The 27,243-nt window shown below is 45.1% G+C and overlaps 2 protein-coding genes across 3 annotated transcripts in view; one reads left to right on the top strand and one right to left on the bottom strand.

Annotated features, from left to right (window-relative positions):
* Positions 1-8,490, top strand: part of c6h22orf23 (chromosome 6 C22orf23 homolog) — a 57,089-nt gene extending 48,599 nt beyond the window's left edge. The window contains exon 7 of one of the 2 annotated variants that reach the window (XM_070552066.1): positions 8,354-8,490. In XM_070552066.1, the coding sequence (XP_070408167.1) occupies positions 8,354-8,413 (60 nt within the window). In that variant the 3' untranslated portion in view covers positions 8,414-8,490. The remainder of the gene's footprint in view (positions 1-8,353) is intronic. The other variant, XM_054743962.2, reaches the window with a different exon arrangement.
* micall1a (MICAL-like 1a) lies at positions 349-26,719 on the bottom strand. The gene is made up of 16 exons (XM_015971031.3): positions 26,332-26,719; positions 16,208-16,256; positions 9,172-9,313; positions 8,979-9,079; positions 7,855-7,985; positions 7,242-7,768; positions 7,103-7,163; positions 6,538-6,935; positions 4,782-5,143; positions 4,572-4,706; positions 4,363-4,489; positions 4,197-4,287; positions 4,020-4,093; positions 3,109-3,223; positions 2,987-3,033; positions 349-756 (listed from the first exon to the last, which is right to left on the bottom strand). The coding sequence occupies exons 1-16, from the start codon at positions 26,472-26,474 to the stop codon at positions 623-625; spliced, it is 2,637 nt and encodes an 878-aa protein (XP_015826517.3). The 5' UTR covers positions 26,475-26,719; the 3' UTR covers positions 349-622.
* Between the last annotated feature and the right edge of the window lie 524 nt (positions 26,720-27,243).

Raw genomic sequence — 27,243 nt, 5'->3', positions numbered from 1 at the left:
CTAATCCCACGTTTGCGACGTGGTTAGCACCGGTTCCAGGCAATAGCTGGAAATTATAGCTTAAATTTCATTTTTAAAAAAGAGCCTAAATTTGGTCCAAGTGGCCTTAAAAAAGGTCTTAAATTTGGCTCGCTTAAACCTGCAGATACCCTGAAAACTGGTGTTTGGTTCTGTTCAGTTATTATTACTGCGTTACAACAGAAATGCAGCTTTTTCCACCTTCATCCACACAAACACAAGCGTAGCAGCTGGAACTCTTCAGGTGGTTTTACTAAAATACGTCCCACAGAAGATGGATTTAAAGCGTTTCACTTGTACCTCAGGTTCAAACCGTTAGGAGTAAAACCATTAAAAAACTGTGGATTTAATGTATAATCAAACATCCGAAGTGACCAAACAAACGTTCTCCTCAGACATAACAGAGAAGTCACTCAACTAGCAGGAGGAATAAAAAAAACGCAGAAATTTGCTCCACATCCAGAGCTTCAAGCTCATGAAAGCACCCGGAGTTGGGTCTTTAAAACACAAAAAGCTGGAGACAGAGAAGAGGGTTGTGATCGGGTTGAGGGATGAGCTCGAGAAAGTTGGATCCGAGTCGTGGTCCAGAAGCAGTTGGTTAAAGTCAGCTTTTGTCCTTGTGGGGGCTGTGGCTTTTTCCTGGTTCTCCTTTATGGCTCAGACGCTTCAACACCTTGATGGGTTTAAATTTGCCCCCTTTTTTCTTTGGAGTTTCGCCGTCTTGATCCTTGTGGAAGTCTGGTGAGGATTCAAACAGAAAAGGTCAAATTAATATTTTTTAGCAGTTGCTGCTGTAATACAACAAGTCACCAGAGGGTGGCAGCACATGCCTGAAGAGCATCCTTGTATTGAAGCAGAAAACCATCAGAAACGTGAATAATGAGGCTGCCTTTCAACACTTTCCTATCTGCGTGTTTCCTTACCAAATGAAGGCTCAGGGGCAAATAAAAAATGAAATAATTGACAGTTTGGCACATTTTTGAGTCGTGTTTCTTATATTTCTGTTGATCTAATTAGAAATACAAACCAGGTGGCGGAAAAACAAACAAACAAACATGTCAATGATGTGATTTCTGTCGTTCATCTGCTGAAAAACTAAACCTTTTCAGGAAGAACATGGATTAGAAACGTGTTCATATTATGAATCTTTTATAAGAGCTTTCAATTCAATTCAATTCAAAAATACTTTATGAATCCCAGAGGGAAATTGATTCTTTGTCGCTCTTTCTCGCTCGTACGTAGGGCTGCTCGACCCGAGCATCTCTCTTATTCTGTGATTTTACAGAAAAACAAGCAATCACAGTAAAAATGCCAGGGCTCATTCTACAGGACCAGGGCATTGCAGGAGAATGTATGAAGAAGACATTTATTATTTCTATACATGTTTTGTATATGTTTATGTTTATTTATTTAGCAGACGCTTTTATCCAAAGCGACTTACAATTTATAACCTATAGGGCATGTTGTGATCTGTGGGGGAAACCGGAGTACCCGGAGGAAACCCACGCATGCATGGGGAGAACACGCAACTCCACGCAGAAAGGCCACAGCCGAGTTTCGAACCTGCGACCTTTGTGCTGCGAGGCAACAGTGCTAACCACTGTGCCACCATGCAGCCCAGTTTGGGCTGTCAAACTTCCATAATGTCCCTTTAAATCACTTAAGCGTAACCAGTACAGACCCAAATACCAACATCTTGCAAATACTGACAGCAAGAATTACACAGTGACATTTATAACATAAATAAAAAACATAAACAAATATGTTTAGTGATGTTCACAAAATGCTGCGTAACATTTATTTAGTCATGTCAAGGTGCTGCAGCAGTGTGTGAGTAGCAACGTGTCCTCAGAGAGATTCATTATTTATCGGCGTGAGAAACTTATTTCTATCTATTTCTAAACTATTTATTTACAGCCACAGTGATCAGAGGTGCGCTGCAACACCACCACCCCCCCCCCCCCACCCGGTCTCACAGCTGCACGTGTTTAGCGCGCAGCACGTGCACATTTTGACGTTTTTAGCGGCTCAGCAGTCAGCACGTACGGTGTGTGTCACTCACTCTAGTTAATCCAAGAGGGAGCCGGCTCTGAGAGACGTTTCTTTTGTGACCGACACATCACTACATCATTCCCTTTCCTGATGTCCTGAAGGACGGTCCGGAGCGCAGGCGGAGTGTTTAGCTAACCTGCAGGAAATGTTAACGACGGTTATCCAGAAAGTAGCTAAGGGTCACCAGAGATGTTTCTGGGGTGTTCACGAGGTACCTTTAAGGGGTCTGAAAGCTGGTGGAAATAGTGACAAAGTCGTTAAAGAGCAAGTCACCCCCATCAGCTTTTTTTCCTGATAAACTATATAAATGAGTGTCTAATCGTGCTGCAGACACGTGTAGTCAACAGTTTTGCACTTTAGTGCATTTTAGTTAAAATTTAAATTTTCTGCCTAAAACTGTCAGTTGTCAGGTAAAAACTCTGCACTGCATTTGAATTTAAATCTGCCATCGCTATTGGCTAAGAGGTACCCTAGAACGTTAGCTGGTACCATATGATGTCACAGTGTTGTTGTGAGCCTGTGTGTGTGTGTGTATTTGTTAGCGGCTCCGCCCTCTCGGTCTGCTAGGCAACAGCATTTGTTGCATTTTTCAAACAGGAAGTGGGAGTGGAGTAAGACTCTGGTAGGGGGTGACTTGCTCTTTAAGTTGGCAACACTGTGGGAGGAGCGCTTGATGTGCAACTCAGGGCAGCACAAGAGGGAGGAGCCGATAATCGGCCCGTTTGTTCTTGTAATCGTTCAAAACTCAAATGGTAATTGGGATTAAAATTGGATTAATTTAGCAGCCCTACTCATACGTCTACTCACTTACTTCCTCATCTGTGTTGTTCCCACTACAAGCACACACTTTTCGCCACACCACCGACTCCTCCCCCCCCCCCCCCCCCCAACGTCACAAACTCTTGAATCTTCTCACCTTTTTTCTTCAGCATGGCCTCCACAACCTTGTCCTCCTCTTCCTCCCTGTTGGAGGTGGACTGTTAGATTGGTGGTGATTTCAAACATCAACAATATTGACAAACAGTCATCAGTGGCCACCTCTGTCGGTCCTGGTCCATGTTGTTAACTATTTGGTTGCGCTGTTCGATGATGGTAACCAGCTCAGCCATTAGCTCCCGCTCCCGACTCTTGTCCTCCTCAGTCCAGTCTTTCTCTGAACGAAACACAGCGCTGAATATTTCACTCGTTACAAGAATGCAGAGGAAAACACCTGAACCACATTTACAACCCTGAACACCTGAGGGAGTTGAGAAGGTTCATATATTATTGATTAGGGATGCAACGATACCACTTTTTTCCAAACCGATACGATACTTGGATCTGAGTACTCGCCGATACCGATACGATACTTCTACCACACAAAAAATGCAATGATTTGGAATACAGATTTGATTTTCTTCCCTGCTTTCAACAGGAAAAGACTGAGGTAGATAAAAAGTAAAATATATGAATAGAAATCATCACAAAACTAAAATATTAGGTGAACAGAAATGGCAAGTCACAGTGAAGCCATTTTCAAGCAACTGCATTGGTATCGGTTCCTGGTATCGGTTAACTTTTACCGATACCAGTATCGGTATCGGTACATCCCTGTTATTGATGCAACGATGGAGGACCGTTAGCTACAGACGTTTTAATGCATCTATTAACAAAACTGCAAAAGTCAAAGCCATAAGGAGGCCCTTCACTCATATCTGCAGTCATCTCTAGTTGAAGTCTTGTAGATCTGTCAGGCTTTTCTATCCCAGAGTTCCACCGTCTGTTTTCTATCAGAAGCTACTGCAGGAGATCGGTGTAGGAGACTATTTTCATGTTCAGCCTGCATGAAACACTCAGAGTGACCCGCTAGAATCAGAGATAATCATTAAAACACATGAAGGACCTCTTTAATAACGTGTAATTAGCTGGTCTAGAAGTGTAATAAGGAAGGCAGTAAAAGGGTCAAACACCTGGTTTGTTGAGAAGACACCTCAGCTCATACTCCACATCAGCTTGCCTCTCCTCCAGGTTCTGCTGCTTCGCTCTGCAGTCAGAAGCATCGTTAGGAAAAGTACAATCCCAGAATTAGCTCCGGATTGGTTCTCGGGTGAGCTTTTGCTGAGTAACAGAAGTGATGTGTTACGCACGTGTAAACCAGCTCAGCCTCGCGTCGCACTAAAAGATGCTTATCGTGGATCAGAGTGAACCAATCCACCAGCAGGCGCTCCTCGTCTTCATCTGAACACACGGTGATAAAATACACAATTTAGTTCGGTTAAAAACTTAAGTGCTGCTTTAAATGACACGTGGTACCATTAGGGCTGTCTCTCAGCTTCTTCTCCAGCTCCACGCCCCTCTGCTCCAGCTCGTCCAGCTGCTTCTCCAGCTGAACCATCTCTCCTTGGATGTCCTCCGCTGGGATGTACTGATCCGACTGCACCTGCGTGAGTGTTCGAACCGTTTAAAGCTCTACCCGACGTGGATCCGCGATGTTTCCTCTGACGTTAAACGTGTTCTCCAACCTTGCGTTTGATGAGCGGGAAGCCGTGGCCGGGTGCTGGAGGTCTGGCGGGTCGGGGGCCTCTTGGAGGTCTCGTTTCAGGTTTGGCAGCAGAGGGAGGTGCTTTCCTGTTAAAGGGGTTCTCCTTACAGAACCGCTTCATTAAAAAAGTGTTAGTTTCGTTAAAAAGCACGGGTTTCGTGTCGACTTACTTCAGAGGAGATTTTATTACTTTGCGGTTTGACGGAGTGGCGAGTGGGCTGGGGGTCGTGGTGGGTCGTGGGGGTGCGGATCCCGAGCTGCGACTGCTCTGTGGGGTGGCTGGAGCCGAGCTGGTCGACGCTAAAGGGAACGGGGAAGGACTGGAGGACGTGTGAGGCATAGGGTCAGCTGTGGAGGAGGAAGGGGACGGCGGGTTGTCACCACCGGGCGAACAGATGGACGGCTCAGAGACGCTCTTGGTGAAGCCCCGCTCCTGGTCGCTGCCGGCACCGGCACGCAAAGGGAGGTGGGCGGAGCTGTGGTCGGAGGCAGAGGACAAACTCTCCACACTGAGGGCTGGAGAGGGAGAACAGGAGGACGGCTGAGACGGAGCTGAGGGAAAGTTAGAGCCAAGAAAATATTATTTACTGATGTTCCGTTTTTATCTCGTCCATTTGGACGCTTTCTAAACTTCACGCTTTAATCCTCTCAACTGGTCCAGCTAATCTGAACTTCTAATCTGAAGATCGATTCTGTAACTTGTGACAAATAACTTACATTTTAAAACGTTAGTGACTGACTAAATACTCAACAGTACTTTGTAAATGTTACTTAATACTATTTAGTACTACTACAGGGTTTTCCCCCAGAAAACCAGCTCAGTGGCCTAGTGGTAGAGTGTCCGCCCTGAGACTGGGAGATCAGGGTTCGATTCCCGGTCGGGTCGTACCAAAGACTTTGAAAAAATTGGACCCAACGCCTCCCTGCTTGACACTCAGCATTAAGGGTTGGATTGGGGGGGGGGGGTTTTAAACCACCAAATTCCCGAGTTCCCGAGCGTGGCCGTGTCTGCAGCTCACCGCTCCCCCAGGTCAAATGCGGAGAACAAATTTCGCACACACATCAGTGTGTGTGACAACTAATGGGACTTTAACTTTAAAATGAGTTAAGCCTGGCGGCTTCGGCCGTCATGGGGGTGGGGGGGTTGCACACGTTCCCCTGCTGTTTCTCACCAGTTTCAGCTGATGGAGGGCTCTAGTATCGTTGTGCCGTTCGTGTCAGCGGACACAGTAGGGTTGGGGAGGGGGGCGGGGCATGATGTGCAGCCTGGCGGGCCGCCAGGCCTGTAAAGCACTGGGGGAAACCCTGTAATACAACAGGCCAAAACTGTTTTTGCGGCCTATTAAATGGATTATTTCCCTCTCCTACTAGTTTACCCGTTTAATTATAGACTCACTAGGATAAATACAATGAAGTTTATCTCTCACCAAATAACCAAATAGAATATTTACTAAGAAATCACAATGTAACCATAGAAACACTACTTGTGTGTGTGTGTGTGTGTGTGTGTGTGTGTGTGTGTGGTGGATGACTGCTTATACTGAGCCAGGGAGTTTTCCTCTCCACTGTCGCTGCATGCTTGCTTAGTATGAGGATTGCTGTAAAGACTCTTGACACTAGTCGGTGACTCGATACAACCTGCTGAGTTCCTTATATAGGAAACTTGTTGCTGATTGGCTTAATGACCTGACCTGTATTGTTTACTGTGTGAAGGTCCTTGAGACGACGACTTGTCGTGATTTGGCGCTTTAGAAATAAACTTGAATCGATCTTGAATTGAATTAAAAAAATTTCAGTTTTTATTTTTCAAAATAAATATTTTAGATGAAATTCTCAGAAATAAAAGCGGAAACTGTTAGATGTGTTAGAAAAACCACGTTTTTGTTTAACGTTGACATTTAACGAGTGAAAACGTGAAAACCAGGACGGACGGTGATGAAACCCACCTTGGTTGGCGGCGGGGGGCTGCGGGGCGCGAGGCGCTAGCCTCTTCTTGCTCTTAGCACTCGCTGGGCTAGCAGAGCGGGACGGGGGGGTCTCTGCCGCCGCTGAGTCGGCCGCCCGGGTGATGTTGTACCACGGGTGAGTCGCCGCGACTGAGGGTGGAACCGCCCCTGCTTCACCCCCCTCTTCATCATTTTCCTCATCATCCTCATCGTCTTCATCGTCAAATGGGTTGGAGGGCTGAGGGGGCGTGCTGGATCTGGAGCCCCCCCCCTGGAGAGAAGACAGAGAGCCTGTATTTGGGGGCGTGGCCATCCCAGGAGGGGGTGGGGCTTTCTTCCTCTTGGATTCTGATGGGACCAGGTTAAGCCAAGGGGGGTCTTTAGGTTTATGGGGGTCACTGAACGGGGGGGGGGGGGGGGGTCACAAAGGAAAAAACACAAAACATCCAAATGGACTCAAGACGGGTTCAACAGAATGTTTCTTTAAAGTTCTGACAAACAGCATGAGATGTTCTGGAAGGTGAGACAGCAGTAATGCAGACATGTAACAGAGTAGAGCTGCTACCTCCCAGGAGAACGGGACCTTTCCTGTGGTTTGGGGGGAGTCGGCGGCTTCTGGCGTTCCGCTGGGATTTCAGGAAAAAAGGAATGGGATAAACGTTCCGATAGTCCTTACATGAATATGTTTGACGTGTGGAACTTACAGACGGTGGTACGGGACAGCCGGACTCGCGGGACGGGGCGGGGCAAAGGCGAATGGTCAGAGACCCTCCGGGGGGCAGGCACTGGGCGAGGGGCTTCTTTAACCACTCCGTCACTGGGAGGAGGACCTTCGCTAGACATAGGTTTGGTCGGTGTTTCTTCCTCATCATCGTCCTCTCCCTCACTGTCATCAAACGGGTTTGGAGGTGGAGAGTTATCCTCTGTCTCTTTACTCCCGTTCATCTCTTTAGCTTCATCCCGTAAGTCTCGGTTGGAAACCCTTGAGTCACTGCTGGTGATACCGGAACTAGTTTGGTTTATAGAAGGAGCCTGTCTCTGGTCCCCCTCAGAGGACATGGTGTGGTGGACTGGGCTGGCTGGCCGACCTGATACCAGTGTCTTTGTAAGATCTGGACGACCATTCTGATTGGCTGAAGCATGTCTGGCAAAGTGATGCCTGCAGACCAACCCCCCAGAGTCGCTTCCTTTGTAGGATCCAGGTAGTAGAGTGCTGCGACACTCTGTGCACCTAAAACCACGACGACCAGGACAAGAAGACATTTTATACCAGTTACAGCTTTAGCACTTTTCCAGTGTGGAGCCGCTGAAGTTTACCTGAAACAGTTGCGATGGTAGAGTCTCCCATCTACCAGGAACCTCTGCACCAGGTGGACGTGTCTGCTGCAGGTGGCGCAGGTGCTGCTCAGCGTGCTGCGCTTAACCGCCGCGACCGCTTCTTCGTCCGTCTGCGATCAGGAAGGCGTTCACAGGACGAGGACAAGGAGCAGACACCAGGGGGAGGGAGCAAGATGGAGCGTAATGGGGGGGATCACACATGGAGTCAGGATTTGAGGACGTGGATTGTTTGTTCACTTTAACTAACTACAATGACCTGGTTCACCTACAGCTCGCCGATTCAGGAGGAACTAAATTGATCCAGGGCTGATTTTATTGTGTGTGTGTGTGTGTGTGTTTGTGTGTGTGTGTGTGTGTGCGTGCGTGTGTGTGTGTGGTGAAGGCAGCACAATGTTGGCATACCACCACCGTTAGTCCTTTATACACCAGACATGATTACTAAGACTGACACCCCCCAAAAACTACTGTCTTGGTTCAGGACCAGAGAGCGAAGGGGCGACCAGATGAGAGGATGAAGAACAGGAAAAGGAGGGAGTGAACTGGACTTCCATCTACAGAGGATGGGGAGGTGAACGGGTGATGGGGGGTGCCAGTACAAGATGGAGGACAGAGGTTGAAGATGTGCGAGAGAAAAGAGAGAGGATACAGAAGCTATCTTTATAGACTCGTTCTACCCCGCTGTGCAACACGACGCTCCCACACGGAAACTCAGATGGAGGTTATTTGCACAGCAGCACAGAAAAAGACATGCTGGTAAAACTAGTTCCTGTTAAATGGTGAGTTTATTCTGCGGCTTTAGATTAACTTTTTTATTTAATAACTAAGATGTTCTCCTCAAAAAGGTCATCAAACAATATTTACTGTAAACGATTGGATGCTACCACAAAGACCTAGCTCTGGTCCTTGGGGGCTACCATCCTGCTAGTTTTCTGTGTTTCCCGCCCTACCACACCTGAGTCTCCGTAACTCTGCACAGGCCTGGTAATTACTCATTCATTACAATCAGGTGTGTGGGGGCAAAGAAACAGCTAACGTGCAGGATGGTAGCCCTCGAGGACCGGAGTTGGTGACCTCTGAGCTAGACTGGTGCCTTAAACATGTACCTCGGGCTGGATCCCTTTGTCCTCTAGAGGAGTCGGTGGTCTTTTCTGGGCCGGTTGATCAAGACCGACAGAACCAAGCCTTTTCATACAAGGAGGGTTTGCTGTTTGGGAATAAATAAGGTGTGGGCGTCAACCATCGGCCCACAGAGACTTTCCACCTTGCGTGACACTCGAGCTAATTACGCCAACTCACCTTGTGACTTGTTGTTGAAATAATTGTAGTACTGGGACACATATGTGATGACGCTGAGCCGGTCAGGCACTTTCATGGACACCATGTCTTCTGGGTCCAGCAGGGCCGGGATTCCCAGTTCTGTTTCAGCCGTTTCAAACGCCTACGGAGGCGGATAAAGACCGAGGAAGGAGGAAAGAGCAGGGAAGGATCAGGTCAGGGCTACAGTTGATACTGAGGCATCTGTGTGTGTCTGTCATGGTAATATATCAATAATAAATGAAAGCCAATCTGCCTTTAGCCAGTAAATCATTTATTGTATTTGAAGTTGGTTTTTTTTTCAAACAAAAGTAAGGATTACATCCGGAGGTTAAATTAGTAACTGCAGTCTTCTTTCCTAAGCAATTAAATCACTTTCTCTCTCCCGTTCCGTGAGATTCGTGGCAGTTTCTAGTCACGGATCGGCAGCAGAAGATTCTAGAAGACGAGCAAAGACGAGTCATACACAGTGAGTTAATACGTAGATAAATACATCGTCCTATCTGAAATAAAGTTAGCACTCTTGGGTGTTTTACGGTTAAACCTAACCCTTCTCAATGACTCGTTATACGTCTCAATGGTGCTTGTGATTGGAATATTGGCTTGAGATATTTTAGAGCCAACTATTTGGTTCTACTTTACAGTTAGCATTGTTAGCATAACATTAGCCTTTAGCCTGATTCACCTGCTATAGAGTCAAACTAAAAGATGCCGTGGCTTCTTAGGGGTATAGGAAATAACTTCTGTGTTGCTCTGGTTTACTGGCTTCAGTCCTTTACACAACTCTGCAGCTTTAGGCTAGCCAGGGTCGGAGCATCAGCGTTAGCTCGCCAGAGACACAGAAACCTCACAGACCATAAACAGTAACTACATTGCAGCACCTGCTTCAGTATAACTTTCCTTCCAACATGATTAGGATATCAGACTGTTTTGGGATTATTTCACTGTAAAATTCTTACATGTTGATAATTTAAAGAGCAAGTCACCCCCTACCAGAGTATTACTCCACTCCCACTTCCTGTTTGAAAAATGCAACAAATGCTGTTGCCTAGCAGACCGAGAGGGCGGAGCCGCTAACAAATACACACACACACACACAGGCCCACAACGACACTGTGACATCTTATGGTACCAGCTAACGTTCTAGGGTACCTCTTAGCCAATAGCGATGGCAGATTTAAATTCAAATGCAGTGCAGAGTTTTTATCTGACAACGGCACAACACTGACAGTTTTAGGCAGAAAATTAACATTTTAACTAAAATGCACTAAAGTGCAAAACTATTGACTACACGTGTCTGCAGCACGATTAGACACACATTTATATAGTTTCAGAAAAAATAAGTTGGTTTGGGGGTGACATGCTCTTTAAACTAAAATATATATATTTTATCATTTCCAAGTAAAACGACTCAACCACTAGGGCGAAGCAAAACTAGAGTTTCATAAAAGCAACAGTAAATCTGTTAGAAACATTACTTTATTCACTTATTAAGTTGTTGGTGAGTATTTCAGTCTTATTCTGTCCCGGCGCCAAATAAAAAGATGAAACCTAAGAAGGTACAAGAAATCTGTTTCTACTTCATGCTAATAATGGAAATTCCTTCTGCTCAGACTGATGTCCAACTGGGTGATTTTAGAGAGAAGAGATGACATCCCATAATCAGGTTAGGATGCCGCGGTGAACTTGAAGCCACCTTGTTAAGACATTAATCCTGATTCTCAGAACAGACCGGAAACTTTTTTAAATATAAAAACAGGACTTGGTTCAAAAAGATCGACCGCCTTTATTTGCAACCAACCAGTGTTAGTTCCAACCAAAGTTCTCATCAGTGTAAACCAGCTTAAACCAGCCAGCAGACCTGATCCTGAGCAGAAACGGAAAGGAAAAGCTGGGTTTGGTTAACATTAAATAACTAAATCACAGCTTAAACCAATACACGACAACATTATTACAGGGAGTGCAGATTTATTAGGCAAATGAGTATTTTGTCCACATCATCCTCTTCATGCATGTTGTCTTACTCCAAGCTGTATAGGCTCGAAAGCCTACTACCAATTAAGCATATTGGGTGATGTGCATCTCTGTAATGAGAAGGGGTGTGGTCTAATGACATCAACACCCTATATCAGGTGTGCATAATTATTAGGCAACTTCCTTTCCTTTGGCAAAATGGGTCAAAAGAAGGACTTGACAGGTTCAGAAAAGTCAAAAATAGTGAGATACCTTGCAGAGGGATGCAGCAGTCTTAAAATTGCAAAGCTTCTGAAGCGTGATCATCGAACAATCAAGCGTTTCATTCTAAATAGTCAACAGGGTCGCAAGAAGCGTGTGGACACACCAAGGCGCAAAATAACTGCCCATGAACTGAGAAAAGTCAAGCGTGCAGCTGCCAAGATGCCACTTGCCACCAGTTTGGCCATACTTCAGAGCTGCAACATGACTGGAGTGCCCAAAAGCACAAGGTGTGCAGTACTCAGAGACATGGCCAAGGTAAGAAAGGCTGAAAGACGACCACCACTGAACAAGACACACAAGCTGAAACGTCAAGACTGGGCCAAGAAATATCTCAAGACTGATTTTTCTAAGGTTTTATGGACTGATGAAATGAGAGTGAGTCTTGATGGGCCAGATGGATGGGCCCGTGGCTGGATTGGTAAAGGGCAGAGAGCTCCAGTCCGACTCAGACGCCAGCAAGGTGGAGGTGGAGTACTGGTTTGGGCTGGTATCATCAAAGATGAGCTTGTGGGGCCTTTTCGGGTTGAGGATGGAGTCAAGCTCAACTTCCAGTCCTTCTGCCAGTTTCTGGAAGACACCTTCTTCAAGCAGTGGTACAGGAAGAAGTCTGCATCCTTCAAGAAAAACATGATTTTCATGCAGGACAATGCTCCATCACACGCGTCCAAGTACTCCACAGCGTGGCTGGCAAGAAAGGGTATAAAAGAAGAAAAACTAATGACATGGCCTCCTTGTTCACCTGATCTGAACCCCGTTGAGAACCTGTGGTCCATCATCAAATGTGAGATTTACAAGGAGGGAAGACAGTACACCTCTCTGAACCGTGTCTGGGAGGCTGTGGTTGCTGCTGCACGCAATGTTGATGGTGAACAGATCAAAACACTGACAGAATCCATGGATGGCCGGCTTTTGAGTGTCCTTGCAAAGAAAGGTAGCTATATTGGTAGCTGATTTGTTTTTGTATTGTTTTTGAATGTCAGAAATGTATATTTGTGAATGTGGAGATGTTATATTGGTTTCACTGGTGAAAATAAATAATTGAAATGGGTATATATTTGTTTTTTGTTAAGTTGCCTAATAATTATGCACAGTAATAGTCACCTGCACACACAGAAATCTCCCCCTAAAATAGCTAAAACTAAAAACTACTTCCAAAAACATTCAGCTTTGATATTAATGAGTTTTTTGGGTTCACTGAGAACAGGGTTGTTGACTTTTCAATAATAAAATTTTCCTCAAATATACAACTTGCCTAATAAGTCTGCACTCCCTGCATTGCTAAAAAATAATAACCTGACAGCTTTTAGACGTCACTGATGATCCCTAAAATAGACGTAAACGAAAATTCCAAGTAACCGTTAGACGCTACTTACTTCTGTTAGAAATTCATGAAGTCCAATGAGTACTGGACTGTTTTGGGAGTAAAACTGGCCATGATGTAATTAATCATGTTTGCTGCTTATATAACACAGCTCAGGATGGTGCAGCAGATTAGTGCTCATTCGTAAACAGCAAACACTGAGCTGCCAGCTAGAGCCTCCAGTCTGCAGATGAGCTCATCTAGTCTCAGGCATGTAAGGGATTTAAACTAGTTTTTATTTTTTTGCTCATTTCAACCTTTTGGCTGATAAAATTGCAGGTTTATCTCTTTTGCACTAATAATCCTCTTGTAACGTAATGAAGTTCATTATTTTCAGCTCCACACAGCTGCCCCTGTACACAGTAACACCCATGTAGAAAACGCCAAGGTCGGGTGTTCCTCAAACTGTTTACATTCCAGGAGAAGAGCCAGAAGGAGAAGAAGAACGCTTTTCAATAATCAAAGTACTTAATTTGTGATTAAAGCTATTCGAAACATATGTTGATCAATAATAATCAAGTGAATGATCTGTGGAATAAAGATGTCATGATTTATGTGTTTAATGAAAACAGGACTACTGCACAGATAGACTGACCCTCATCTCCATAGAAACGCATGACACATTGTTCCAACCAATCAGAGCTTTCGGCTGCCGCAAGAGAATCTGGCTTGTTGACTTAAAGTGTCCAATCCGCTTTACTAAAACTTATCAACAATTCAGAGATATAAAACAAGGCAACGCCATTTTAAGCTCAGTTCCATTTTGACTTCAGTTCTAGTCACCGTCATCCCAAAGAGAAGCACAGCCTGGCCAGATGTGTTTTCTTCTTTAAACTAAGAACTGTGAAGTTGGAGATTTTCGTCGTTTAACAACCAGACGACATCCTTTCAAAATAAGAGCACCTGCTGACGCTGCCGATGGTTACCTGGGTCGACCCTTCAGACGGGCTTTGAAACGCTGCGATCGCTGTTTCGACCAGCTCCAGCGCACATCCGAGGTCTTCAGACCCGGCATTTCCTGATCTACCTGGGAGGCCCCCACTGGGTATGTACACGGCAAAAATAGCAGCTCATGTCATCACTTTATAAGCCTCGTGATATCTAGTCTCTCTCTATGCAGGGTTGTGTCAGTCAACACTGCGTCGCCTACAGGTTGTGCAGAACAGCGCTGCCAGGTTCCTGACTGGGACCAGGAAACAGGACCACATCAGTCCAGTTCTGGCCTCCCTGCACTGGCTTCCGATTTCCTATCGCTCACAATTCAAAATACTCGTCTTTGTTTATCATTTCTTCCAGGGTGGTGCTCCCCCCTATCTGGCCACACTCCTGAACAGACATTCCCCATCATGCGCTCTGCGCTCCTCTGACCAAGGCCTGCTCGCTGTCCCTCGGTCTAGGTGTCGTACCCGTGGGGACCGGGCTTTCTCAGTCCTAGCACCGTTACTCTGGAACCAGTTGCCACCCTCAGTTAGGCTGTCCCCTTCTCTGCCAGTCTTTAAGAATCACCTAAAAACACACCTCCTCCGCTTGGCGTTTCCAGAACATGTTTGATTATGGCCCTCTATTATGTTGAATCTATTCCACAGTTTTCATTGGTACACTCAATCCATCCACTCAATCCAATTGTGTCTCACACATTTGTATTTTACCGGAATGTTTCATCTATCTTGTAATTTCCATTTTGTATTTTGTAATTTGTATTTTGTAATTTGAATTTCTTTTATTGTTGATTTATTCAGTATAATTACTTACAACTGTACCATGTTCAGCGCTTTGGGCTTCCTGACAGGGTTGCGGAAGGCACTTTATAAATAAAGCTTTGATTGATTTGACTGATTGATAGTCATAACAAAGACTACCAGAGTCAATGACGTCAGCCTAAGGAGTCTGAACCAACCACACACACACACACACACACACGCACCAACACAACATCCAAATCCATTTTCATCCATCACAAAGTTAGTCCTGGTAGATTGTTGAGAATTTATAATTAAGAAATTAAAGATTCTTAAACGATCCCAACTCTCTCTCTTTTCTTGTCTCAAAGTCAATACAGAGTGTTTAATTAAACTCCCTGATGATAAAAACAGCCCATCTTCTGATTATAACAAATGATCTACTTACAGTGTATTAAAATACAACTCTAGATAGTTACATCACTCTATTTCGTTACACCTCTCTACACACAGTTTTTTATTTGCAGACTCTCCCACCCGGCCTTCATCAGACCCCAGCAGGATTAAATATTTGCTCCACACAGGCTGTTAAACACATTAAAGCCACACCCACACGGCTGCGTGGACTCGCAGGGCCTAAACGCGGAACGACTGAGACATAGTCCCTCCAGCGTGTCCTGGGACTTTCTTTAGGCCTTCTCCTGGTTGGATGTGTCCAGAAAACCTCACCAGGGAGGCGTCCAGCAGCCATCCTAATCAGATGCCCGAGCCACCTCAACTGGCTCCTCTTGATGTGGAGGAGCAGCGGGTCTACTCCGAGCCCCTCCCGGATGACCGAGCTTCTCACCCTATCTCTAAGGGACAGCCCAGCCACCCTGCAGAGAAAACTCATTTCAGCCGCTTGTATCCACGATCTCGTTCTTTCGGTAACTACCCAAAGCTCATGACCATAAGTGAGGGTAGGAACGTAGATCGACCGATAAATTGAGAGCTTCGCCTTCTGGCTCCGCTCTCTCTTCACCACGACAGATCGGTTAGGGTTAGCACCAGCACCAATATGCCTACTGATCTTGTGCTCCAGTTTTCCCTCACTCGTGAACAAGACCCAGAGATACTTAAACTCCTCCGCTTGGGGCAGGACCTCATCCCCGACCTGGAGAAGGCATTCTACCCTTTTCTGACTCAAGACCATGGCCTCAGATCTGATTTTCATCCTAGCTCGGCTGCGAACCACTCCAGTGAGAGCCGAAGATCTCGTTCTGATGAAGCCAACAGGACCACATAATCTGAAAAAAGCAGAGACCTGATCCTCAGGCCACCCAAACGGATGCCCTCCACACCTTGGCTGCACCTAGAAATCCTGTCCATAAAGGTTATGAACAGAATTGGTGACAAAGGGCAGCCTTGGAGGAATCCAACTCTCACGGGAAACGAGCCCGACTTACTGCCGGCAATGTGGACCAAGCTCTGACCGGTCATACAGGGACCTAACAGCCCGTATCAGAGGGCCTGGTACCCCATACTCCCGGAGTACCCCCCACAGGGCCCCCCGAGGGACATGGTCGAACGCACCCTCCAGTAGGGATGCACCGATCAGGTTTTTTGCTGCCGATCACTGATACCGGGAATTAGTACCGAATCGATTCAAATGTCAAAGGTACCCATTCCTATTAGTGAATAAGCTAATTCTAGCTAACGGTTCCAGAAACGAACAACATCATGAGATGTGGGCACGACTCACCAGCCTGTTGTTCTCGTAGAAATTTTCTTTAGATAGTGAATCAAAGTCTCTGAAATGACAGAAAAAACATTTGGAATTAGGAAAAAAGTTAAATGATGGTGGGTTTTGTACTGGAAGATAAAATAACAGTTATTAGACAGGAATGGCCTGCTGATGTGATCAGGCCAGGTGGCGTGACAGGCAGCATTCCTACCTACACACCACAGAGAACAGTTTATAGATGATACAACTTTCTTTGATGTGAAAAATAAAACCAAATCCAGCCAGAACAAAAGGAGCTAAGCACCGAGCTAGCTGATAATTACAAGGCTGGGTTCTGAAATGCTCGGAGCACGGAGCTACAGTCAGCCTCCACCGGGAAACTTCCTGCTGTAAAAGCTGGGAAATGTCTGAGGAGCTCAGGGATAATTACGTTTCTGTGCATCTAATGTGTGTGTGTGTGTGTGTGTGTGTGTGTGTGTGTGTGTGTGTGTGTGTGTGTGTGTGTGTGTGTGTGTGTGGGTGTGGGAGGGTGTTACCACCACAACCTCGGTGAGAGCTTGAGGAAACCATGTGGGTTTTTTTCAAGAAGGCAAAATCCTCTGAATGAGCTCCGTGTTGGAGCCACACAAAGTGACCTCTGTTCTTTCTAATCTAGTTTCCATGGCTGCGAGTGCGCTGCAGCTCTGATACCACGATCGAGTCAAACCCAGTCCACAGTGAAAGCTCTCTGATCACATCAGCCTGTGACTGCAGCAATCTGCTGGCTGAGATTCCTACTCTCCGTCCTCACACGGCAGAGCCGGCCAACACGACAAGTATGGTGAAGTGCGTGGTCGGAACAGAAATCCTAATCCTCTGCAAGTCCCGCCTCATTCCTGATTTATTTTGGGAAAAGCGTGTCACTGAATGCCTGTAAGGCCCCACGATCAAAACCCAGCTGAACCAGGACGTCAGCATGACTCGATCAGACCCAAAGGCTTCTGCAGAAGTAGAGACAAGTTTTAATATCTGTGTGTGAAATACTATAATAAAGTAACGACAGAAGTAAGAAATGTTTTTACTTTTAAATGCAGAATTGCTCCTCCCAGCACGGTGTTGACCAGTAACTGATTAACTTATTCAAAAAGTAACTCAGTTATATTGTTGATTATTTACACTGAAAAGTAATGCTGTATTGTTAAAAGTAACTAGTTACTTTTTTAAACATTCTTAAAAGTGTGTCCATTAATGTCTTCATAACCTCATTTCATTCCATTACGAAATAACAAATTCAAACTCAAAGTGATTTTCAGACCAGCTAATTGATTGTTATATAAATAACAAACATGGACGTAAGAAAACATCGATACACTGAAACATCACGTTGTTTCATGTAAAGTGAATCTGAATCAATATTTAAATCAGTATCGATTCTTTAATTGAATCAATTTCCCTCTGGGATTAATAAAGTATCTTTGAATTTGAACTGAATTATTGAAAATTTACACCCAAACATTTCCTGTTTCTCTTTTATGGGCTGCAGTTCCAACTCTGGCTGCTAGGTGGCAGCCGAACAAACATTGGTCCGACGCCGACGTGGTGTCCACATCCAAAAATGGTCGCGGTAGGACGGCCCGAATTTGTACAAAAATATATAACAGAACATGTCTTCAAAATCCATTCAGATACATTTGTACACGCCTACAGTTATATGTATAATTGTTATTTTGACAGTTAGTTACGTGTAGTTCAACACAGCATCCCAGCAAATATTGGTCCGACGGCAACATTGTGTCCGCGGCCAAAAATGGTCACGGTAGGACGGTCCAAATTAAAAAAATTAATTAACATTTCCTAAAAATCCACTCAGATTTGTAGTTACATGTATAATTGTTTCGTGTAGTTCACGTCCAGAAAAGACGTTGGTTCAACTTTCATTTTGGAACTATTTTTCAACCAAAAGAGAGATGCATTTAAAAGGGGGGAGAAGGACTCCTACAGAGACACTAAATACAGGTTCAGCAAAGAATTGGTCAAAGCAAAACACCAGCATCATGACAAAATGCAGCAGCAAATCTCTGAAAACGACCCAACCTCTGTGTGGAAAAGTTTTAGGAACATCACCAACTACAACCCCAGAACCCCCGCCTCCACCGATAATCTGCTCTTGGCGAACAACCTAAACAATTTCTATTGTTGGTTTGATGAGCCATTAGGCAGGCCTCACTCCTCGTCCAGCCCCATTGGTCAGCCACTCCCCACTAGAGCCATCACCCTCCCCCTCACTCCCCACCCATGAGGTCTTCACATCACACACCTCCACCACAAACCTACACATTCATGAAGCAGATGTAAAGAAGCAGTTCAGGTCTCTTAACACACGAAAAGCCCCGGGCCCTGATGGCGTGGCTCCTGCCACTCTAAAGCACTGTGCTGAAGAGCTGGCCCCAGTGTTTACGAGCCTCTTCAACTCCTCACTGGAGGCATCTCATGTGCCTGCCTGCTTCAAGATCTCCACCATAGTCCCTGTCCCCAAGAAACCAAGAATCACTGGACTAAATGACTACGGACCTGTGGCTCTGACATCTGTGGTCATGAAGTCATTTGAGCACCTAGTTCTCCCCCACCTCAAGACCCTCACAGCCCCCCCTCCAGGACCCCCTGCAGTTTGCCTACAGAGCAAACAGGTCTGTAGATGACGCAATCAACATGGCTCTACAATTCATCCTGCAGCATCTGGACTCCCCAGGTACCTACGCCAGGTTATTGTTTGTGGACTTCAGCTCTGCATTCAACACAATCCTGCCAGACCTCCTCCAAGACAAAATGTCCCAGATGAACGTGCCTGACCCCATCTGCAGGTGGATCACTGACTTCCTGACAGACAGGAAACAACAAGTCAGGCTGGGGAAGAATGTCTCGGACCTACGGACCATCAGCACCGGCTCACCACAGGGCTGTGTTCTTTCCCCTCTGCTCTCCTCCCTGTACACCAACAGCTGCACCTCCAAGCATGAGTCTGTCAAACTAATTGAGTTTGCTGACGACACCACCATCATCGGACTCATCTCTGATGGGGATGAGTCCGCTTACAGAATGGAGGCTGACCCCCCCCCCCCCCCCCCAAAAAAAAACCTGTCTGACACTCCCATCACGATGGTGGACTCATGTCACTTCCTGGACACCACCATCACCCAGGACCTCAAATGGGAGCCCACCATCACCACCATCAGAAAAAAGGCCCAGCAGAGGATGTACTTCCTGAGGAAGCTGAAGAGATTCAAGCTACCACCAGTCAATGAGGCAGTTCTACACCGCTATCATCGAGTCCATCCTCACCTCCTCCATCACCGTGTGGTCTGCTGGAGCTACCACCAGGGACAAGAAGAGGCTGCAGCGTGTCGTACGCTCTGCAGAGAAGGTCATTGGCTGCAAACTCCCCTCCATTCAGGATCTGTACACCTCTAGGACATTGAGGCGTTCAGGTCGGATAATAGCTGACTCGTGTCACCCTGGACACAGTCTCTTCGACTCGCTCCCATCTGGCAGAAGGCTCAGATCCATTCGGACCAGAACATCTCGCCACAAAAACAGTTTCTTCCCCTCTGCAGTTGGACTTTTGAATGAAAATCCTAGGGCAGCCCACTCAAGTTAAGAGTGGGCTGCTCCTCATCTGTGCCCCAGACAAGCTGGTTCCCAAAGTCAGAGACTGTCTTGGTCAGCTTGCCTCTCACACCAAACCCTCCGTCAGGAATCTTGGCGTGACCTTTGACCCAGCTCTCACCCTGGATTCTCATGTCAGTTCTCTTGTTGGCTCTTCCTTCTTCCATCTCAGGAACGTTGCTAAGCTGAGTCCCATTCTGTCTCGGTCTGAACTTGAGACAGTTATCCACACCTCCATCTCCTCACGCTTAGACTACTGTAACTCTCTTTTCACGTGTCTGAGCAGAACCTCCCTGAACCGTCTACAGGTGGTTCAGAACGCCTGTGCTCGGCTTCTGACCAAGTCCTCCAAACACACCCACATCACCCCGCTTCTCCTCCAGCTTCACTGGCTGCCAGTCAACTTCAGGGTTCATTTCAAGATCCTGGTTCTGGTCTATAGGGCCTTACATGGACAAGCACCATCTTACATTGGTGATCTTCTTAGTCCCTACACCCCCAGCAGGTCCCTGAGGTCCAGTGATCAAAGCCTACTGGTTGTGCAGCACCAGGCTAAAGACCAAAGGTGACAGATCCTTTGCTGCTGTGGCCCCCAGACTCTGGACCTCTCTCCCCCTGAGCCTGAGATCAGTGGACTCAGTGGTCTCCTTTAAAAAGCAGCTGAAGACTCACTTGTTCAAGCTGGCTTTTGTACGACCTTCTCCACCACTCTCTCTTTATTCTGCTCTCCCCACCTATTCCACCTTCCTCGGGATCCACTGATTTCCCTATTTCCAATTATCTCTCTCTTTCTTAACATTTTTTAATTACAGTTGTCTATTTTTGCACATTTTAAATATATTTTTAAACATTTTCTAAATTATTTTTTATATTTTTACATTTCTTGTTTTTGTGAAGCGCCTCGTGATTTTTATCTTGAGAGGCGCTATAGAAATGATATTTTCTTCTTCTTCAAGTTGATTGGTCCCAGTCACGTGACCCGATGCTGTGCTTGAAACATTCAGCAAACACTCAGATTAGCACCTACACGGGGTAGATAGCTGCTTCTCTAATTCTTGCCACTTTTTACATTAATAATTTTATCATGAGTGTTTTATTACTTCCTATATTTGCTTATCTCTTAATTATTTTTTTTCTATTTTACCTTCTGCACCAAATACCGCAGCAATTTCCTAATGTTGTGACTTGGCACACATATGGCAATAAAAACTTCTGATTCTGGGACGTGTCGGCCCGACGTCTTTTCAACGTTGATCAAACGTCCGAATGTTTGCTGAGAGCAGTTTTTAACATCTTTATTTTGACAGAACAAGATCCGACGATAACACCAGGTGTGCCTTTGAGGTGTCTGGCCTGAGTTTCCCAATTACATCAAGGCTTAAAAATTGCAAACATCGTCTGGCTTCCATCATCGTGATATATCGTATCTTCTCGCCTGTGTTGTGATAAATGTTGTCTCTGTGGACTATTGCCAAAACACACCATTACTGTACACCAGCGTGTGATTTTTGACTTGTTGGTGTTGGTACAGCACACTTGCAACTGACTAGACGAACTATAACCTGATTTTACAAAAAGGAATTTTGTTACTGGAGTATTAGTTTATGTCTGTTGCATCATGCAGGTCAGTGGAGTGCTGTATATTTCTAAGGCTATGTTAGTGGCTGTTCATATAGCTAGTGCTGTAGTAAAAATGGCGGGTGTCCATTGATTAGCCTTGTGCCAATTCACAATTTAATCCATTAAAGAGCAACTTGCCCCCTACCAGAGTATTACTCCACTCCCACTTCCTGTTTGAAAAATGCAACAAATGCTGTTGCCTAGCAGACCGAGAGGGCGGAGCCGCTAACAAATACACACACACACAGGCTCACAACGACATTGTGACATCATATGGTACCAGCTAACGTTCTAGGGTACCTCTTAGCCAATAGCGATGACAGATTTAAATTCAAATGCAGTGCAGAGTTTTTACCTGACAACGGCACAACACTTGACAGTTTTAGGCAGAAAATAAAAAATTTAACTCAAACGCACTAAAGTGCAAAACGACTGACTACACGTGTCTGCAGCGTGATTAGACACACATTTACATAGTTTATCAGAAAAAAAGTTCATTTGGGGTGACTTGCTCTTAATTAAACAACAGGAATACGAATGTCTGACAGACCGGTGGAAACATGGTGGCAGCTATTTCATCCATGAAACAAAGTTACTCAGCAGTTCGGAAGGCGTGTGTTTGGGATCCAACCTTGACTTGTAGTTCACAGAGTGAAGGAAACAGCCCGAGTGAAACGCTAGCGCCCATCTGAGGTCCAGACGGGATGGGCGACTAGTCAGGGACTTTAGGGTAACAGTAACTGAGTTACCGGTACCTTATTTAAAAAGTAACTTGTTAGAAAACAGTTACTAACGACCCAACACTGGTGTTGACAGGGTTAACCACAGTTATTTTTTTGGCACTCGGGGATCCTCCCAGCAGTCGGAGCGACGGGACGGTTGCGCTTGACAAAAGGAATTAGGATGAGACCACGTTTCTTCTTCGCATCGCTGCCGCTTCATTTTGGTAAAACTCGCTGGCTGCAGCTTCCTGGACGGCTCTACAATGGCCTGGATCTGCATTAGAGCCCAAATCCAGTCTGGCGGCCACAGATTAGTCTGGCTGTCTGACTGGATCAGAGTGAGTTTAGCTGCTCGTCCACGGCCAAAGAGAAAGTTAAATGAGCCGAGCTGGGACACGAACTGGAAGAGCAAAGCTTACCAACTGGCTTCAGGATTTATCCATCCTTACACTTGAAAGCATCCCAGCAGTTGGCTGCATTCCACTTCATTGGCTTGACTTGTGAGGTAGGGCATGAGCCTTAATTACTCACGGGATTGAACAGCGTGAGCAAAATGCTTACACAGTAAAACTCATCCAACCAGATGTTTCTTCTTTACCACCCAGGACACAGGAAGGACAACGCGTTATTCACAGAACGCTTTAACACGATCCGACGCAACGCGGGCTGCTGACTCGTTCCTGCAGGAAGTCTCGAAGCTGAAGACAGCATCCTCCACACACAGAGCTAGACGAGACCGTCTCACTGCAAGCGAGAGATGCTCGACAGTCAGGAAGAAGTACACATGTGAAGAAACGTACAGACCTCAAATCATACGTCAGTAAGGTTAGGTTATTCAGAATGATTCATGTAAATGAAAAAATACAGGAAAAAAGCCCCAAAATGATTTCAGAGAGTAGAAACGTAAAGATCTGAGGATTATTTAGGACTCTAGCTCAGGTGTCGATTTTAAAGAGTTGTTTGGTATGGCTAATAAAACTGAGGTTAAGCTGCAAATAGCTGGATGTGAAATTGAGCAAGTAACAGAACATAAGTTCCTTGGAATAATAACTGATAATAAATTAAGTTGGAAACCTCAAATTAAACATGTATATAATAAGGTTGCGAGAAGCATCTACATTATGAATAAAGCTCGGCAGTACTTGGATTATAAATCACTCCATGTCCTTTATTATTCATTGATTTATCCCTATCTTATTTACTGTGTAGAGGTATGGGGTAACACTTATAAAACATCTATTGTACCCTTGTCTATCATACAGAAAAGAGCCCTGAGAGTCGTTCACAATGTTAGATTTAGAGAACACACTAATCCGTTATTTATATATTCTAAAATACTAAAATTTAAAGATTTACTTCAACTATATACAGCGACATTCATGTTTAAAGTGCATAGGAAATTATTACCAAACAAATTATTAATGCTATTTATAAAACCAGATAACCTATATAATTTCAGATCCAAACTTAATTTTAGGCATACATATTTTAGAACAACATTAAAGTCATTTTGTATTTCTGTTACGGGTGTGAGTTTGGAATAAGCGAAGTGAGGATCTAAAGCAAAGTCCCTCATTGCATGAGTTGAAAGAAAGAAAGAAAGAAAGAAAGAAAGAAAGAAAGAAAGAAAGAAAGAAAGAAAGAAAGAAAGAAAGAAAGAAAGAAAGAAAGAAAGAAAGAAAGAAAGAAAGAAAGAAAACACATTTAAAAGGCTAAACCAAAAATACACTTTTACTACTTTGTCATTTTTATGGTCTAAAAACTGTGTTTTTTATTTACTCCTGTAGTATTTTTTTTTTTACCATCTTTCAGTCACAGACCTAATTTGACCTGTGATTATGTCTTCATAATGAGCAGCTTTATTTCAGCACATCACTGAAGACTGAGATGTATAGGTTCTGGTTCTGATTTTTATTTACTGCTGTTCAGCGGTGGTGCGTTCACTGACATAGAGCCATGTTGGATTTCTATGCATTTGGAGCCTTTTTTGTGCAGAAGGTGCCCTGAGATGACGTTTTCTGCACAGAGAAACCAGACTGAATGATGTTTAATCCATGCAGGAGGAGTTCTGTTACTAAACCATGAAGACAGTTTGGTTCTTTATGACAACCTTTCCCTCCTCCCTATAACAACCGGCCATGGTGTTGTGCTGAAACTCGCTCTCCCTGTGTAGGTGGAACACGCAGAAGGGAGGACTGTTTGACCTTTCATCACACTCGCTGCTAACACTAAATTATTGTGTAAGACAGAAAATGATTCTTTAAAGACAAACTTTAAGCGTGTTAAATAGGGCTGGGGGTAAACGATTATTTTTAAAATGATTATTCTGACGATTATTTTATCGAACAGTCGACTATTCTAATGACTATTTAGACGATTAATCTAGCGATTATTTTCTTATTGCACAATTAATAAAAACCAAAAAATCTCAAATTAATTCCTCAAAAAAATTGATAAATTGTTAATGTAAGAGAATAAACACTACAGGCCTTCCATTTTGTATAACACTGCTTTTATTGTGTTGGTTGGTTATGTTCTGGTGACGTGTAGAACTTGGGAGAACAGGCTGCTGCCTGAGAGGTGGTTGGAGACGGAGCGTCTCCATGCTGCTTTGTTTTGGTCACTTATGTGCGTGAGGTGAGTGGTGTTACGAACCTTCCTGGGGAGTTTGGCTCGTGTGCAAAAAGGAAGGGACAATAACGTGGGATTTAAAAGTTAAAATGATGATCAGGTTTATTTACAACAAAAACACATAAACCTTTCCATCCACAGGTTGGGAATAATAAAACTAATTTTGCCTGTGGGGAATTAAAACTAAAGTACAAATAAGTAGGGATGTCCCACTGGGCAAAGATTACAGGGTTCTGGACCAAAATAAGGATCTCCAAAGGTCCAACTCTAAACTGGGCGGTTAAACCAAACTCACGGTGATATTTTAAACTAAACCGAAAACCCACAACACTCTAAATGTAATAAAAGGGAGATGTACACAACATAAAAGATGAACTCTAAACCAAAACGTAACAGCTTATCCAAACGCAAGAAGCTGTTAGCAAAAATGCTAACAGTTGCTTTACTGACGTTAAGTTCAAGTTACTAAGTTTAAATAAACCAAAAACACCCAGCAAACAGACCAGCACGGAGGAGAGACTGCTACCACCAAAACAGCTCTCGTAATGTCTGAAAGAAGCTCCTTTATGAAGGGAGAAACGCTCCCGGTGATTTTCTACATCTGCGGTAGAGACGGAGCAGCGCATCTGACCCCGGAAGTTGTTGTCCGTTGCCGGGAGACGAAGACGGGCAAAACAAGAAAGGAATCTAGTAGCGGACGGACATTGTTCCAGGTCTTCGGTATTTGGTGGAGATGTTAGTGAAGGCGGAGAAGAGGGCGAACTAGAAGAGGAAAAACTCCTGGGGATGCAACAAGTGGGCGCGGTACGTCAACTACCGGATCTGACGTCGACAAATGTTTAGAATCGAGCCGTCAACGTCATCAACCCTTCGCTACAGCCCTAGTGTTACCGATGGTGGCACAGGAGTTAGGCGCTCGCCTCGTAATTGGAAGGTTGCAGGTTCGAGCCCCGCTCAGTCTGTCACTGTGTCCTTGGGCAAGACACTTAACCCCCCCTTGCCTGCTGATGGAGGTCGGAGGGACCGGTGGCACCCGCGCTCGGCAGCCTCGCCTCTGTCAGCGCGCCCCAGGGCAGCTGTGGCTACATCGTAGCTCATCACCACCAGCGTGTGAATGACTGACTGTGTTGTAAAGTGCCTTGGGGGGTTCCAAGACTCTAGATGGCGCTATATCAAATACAGGCTATTTTAAAACTGAATATGCTGGTGAAGTTTCTCAGTCATCCAGGTCATCATGGTAATCCAAAGGGCCTTCATTTGAACCCTTTGGGAACTTCATCAGTATAACAGAACATGTGTTATACTTATTTATGGCTTTTTAGTCATGTTTTTTTATTTAAGGTGTTTTAACTGGACCAAAACGCGTTTTTCCAGAACATCAGAAAATTCTAGCTTGATTTTAATCTAAATTATATGAACGGTGTCTGCACCCGGCTACAGCTAGCTTCCTATGTGTGTAAAAATAACACCCCTGAAGTAAAACACTAAAACTGTCCAAATATGCTCAGTTGAAACAGTTATACTTACATTAAATCTGGTCTGTAATGATGTATGATGGCACAAAAAGCCAAGCCGTCCCGAAAGGACGAGGACATGTCCCTGATGTCCACACCGGCATAGTCCTCGCACTGGACCCGACACCACTGCTGCAGAGCCTTCAGAGATCCCATCGTTTAATACATTTAGATGCTTTAGTCGGATAAAAACGATGTTTTTGTGTCCAACCGCGTCAAGTACGCAGGAAAACAAGCTTCAGGAGTGTCTCCGGTCGGGGCAGGACTCCGGGCCAGGCAACACCCGAAGAAGAGACCTAGAGTCCCGCTGTGGCATTCAACTTCAACCGTTAAACAAGGCTAAAGGTTAGCTTTTAGCACCCACAGAAAACACCGGCAGCTCCATTTCCTGTGCTGATGACAAAAAGCACGACTGATGTTGGATTTTTCTGGGGAGGGAAACTAAAGTTCTTCACCTAGCCTCCTGTGAGCCCACGGTCACAGTTCCTCCTTCGTTTCCAGTCAGGTCGTTTCGGTCAGCGACTCAGAAACATCCCCGACGGACAGCATCGTTTCCACCTAGTTTATAGAAAACACGAGCTTTCTTTGTGGCTATAGTCAGGGTAACCCGCGCGCTACTAGCAACACCCTTGTCGTGACGCTTAATCTCAAAACATGCGAAGAAAATCAAATTCCGAAATGAAGGATGTTGATGAAAACAGCAGCGGAGCCTCCGGAGCGCTTGGCAACACACCTCAATCTGACCGACCCTGTCGTTTCGCGTCGTGGCCGTTTGGGGGAGCCACGAGCCTGGCTGTGTATGGAATCACCACTGAGCCAAATTATGAATACAACTTTTTGGTTATATGCAGAAATTTCACATGAAGGTTTAAAGCCAAAGAGCTGTGGCGGCGCCAGGGGGCGCTCTAGCTACCCCTGGATTAGT

This window comes from Nothobranchius furzeri, chromosome 6 (assembly GCF_043380555.1).
Source record: "Nothobranchius furzeri strain GRZ-AD chromosome 6, NfurGRZ-RIMD1, whole genome shotgun sequence".
Classification (NCBI taxonomy): Eukaryota; Metazoa; Chordata; class Actinopteri; order Cyprinodontiformes; family Nothobranchiidae; genus Nothobranchius; species Nothobranchius furzeri.
The sequence above is the reverse complement of the archived record's forward strand: the minus strand, read 5'-3'. Positions and strand labels throughout refer to the sequence as shown.

Excerpts from the sequence above, each read along its gene's own strand:
- micall1a (XM_015971031.3), bottom strand. The coding sequence starts at position 26,474 with ATGGGATCTCTGAAGGCTCTGCAGCAGTGGTGTCGGGTCCAGTGCGAG. Across the intron at positions 7,164-7,241 it reads GCTGTCCCGTACCACCGTCT|CGGAACGCCAGAAGCCGCCG; the intron begins GTAAGTTCCACA and ends CTGAAATCCCAG. Across the intron at positions 5,144-6,537 it reads GCCCCCCGCCGCCAACCAAG|CTCCGTCTCAGCCGTCCTCC; the intron begins GTGGGTTTCATC and ends ACTTTCCCTCAG.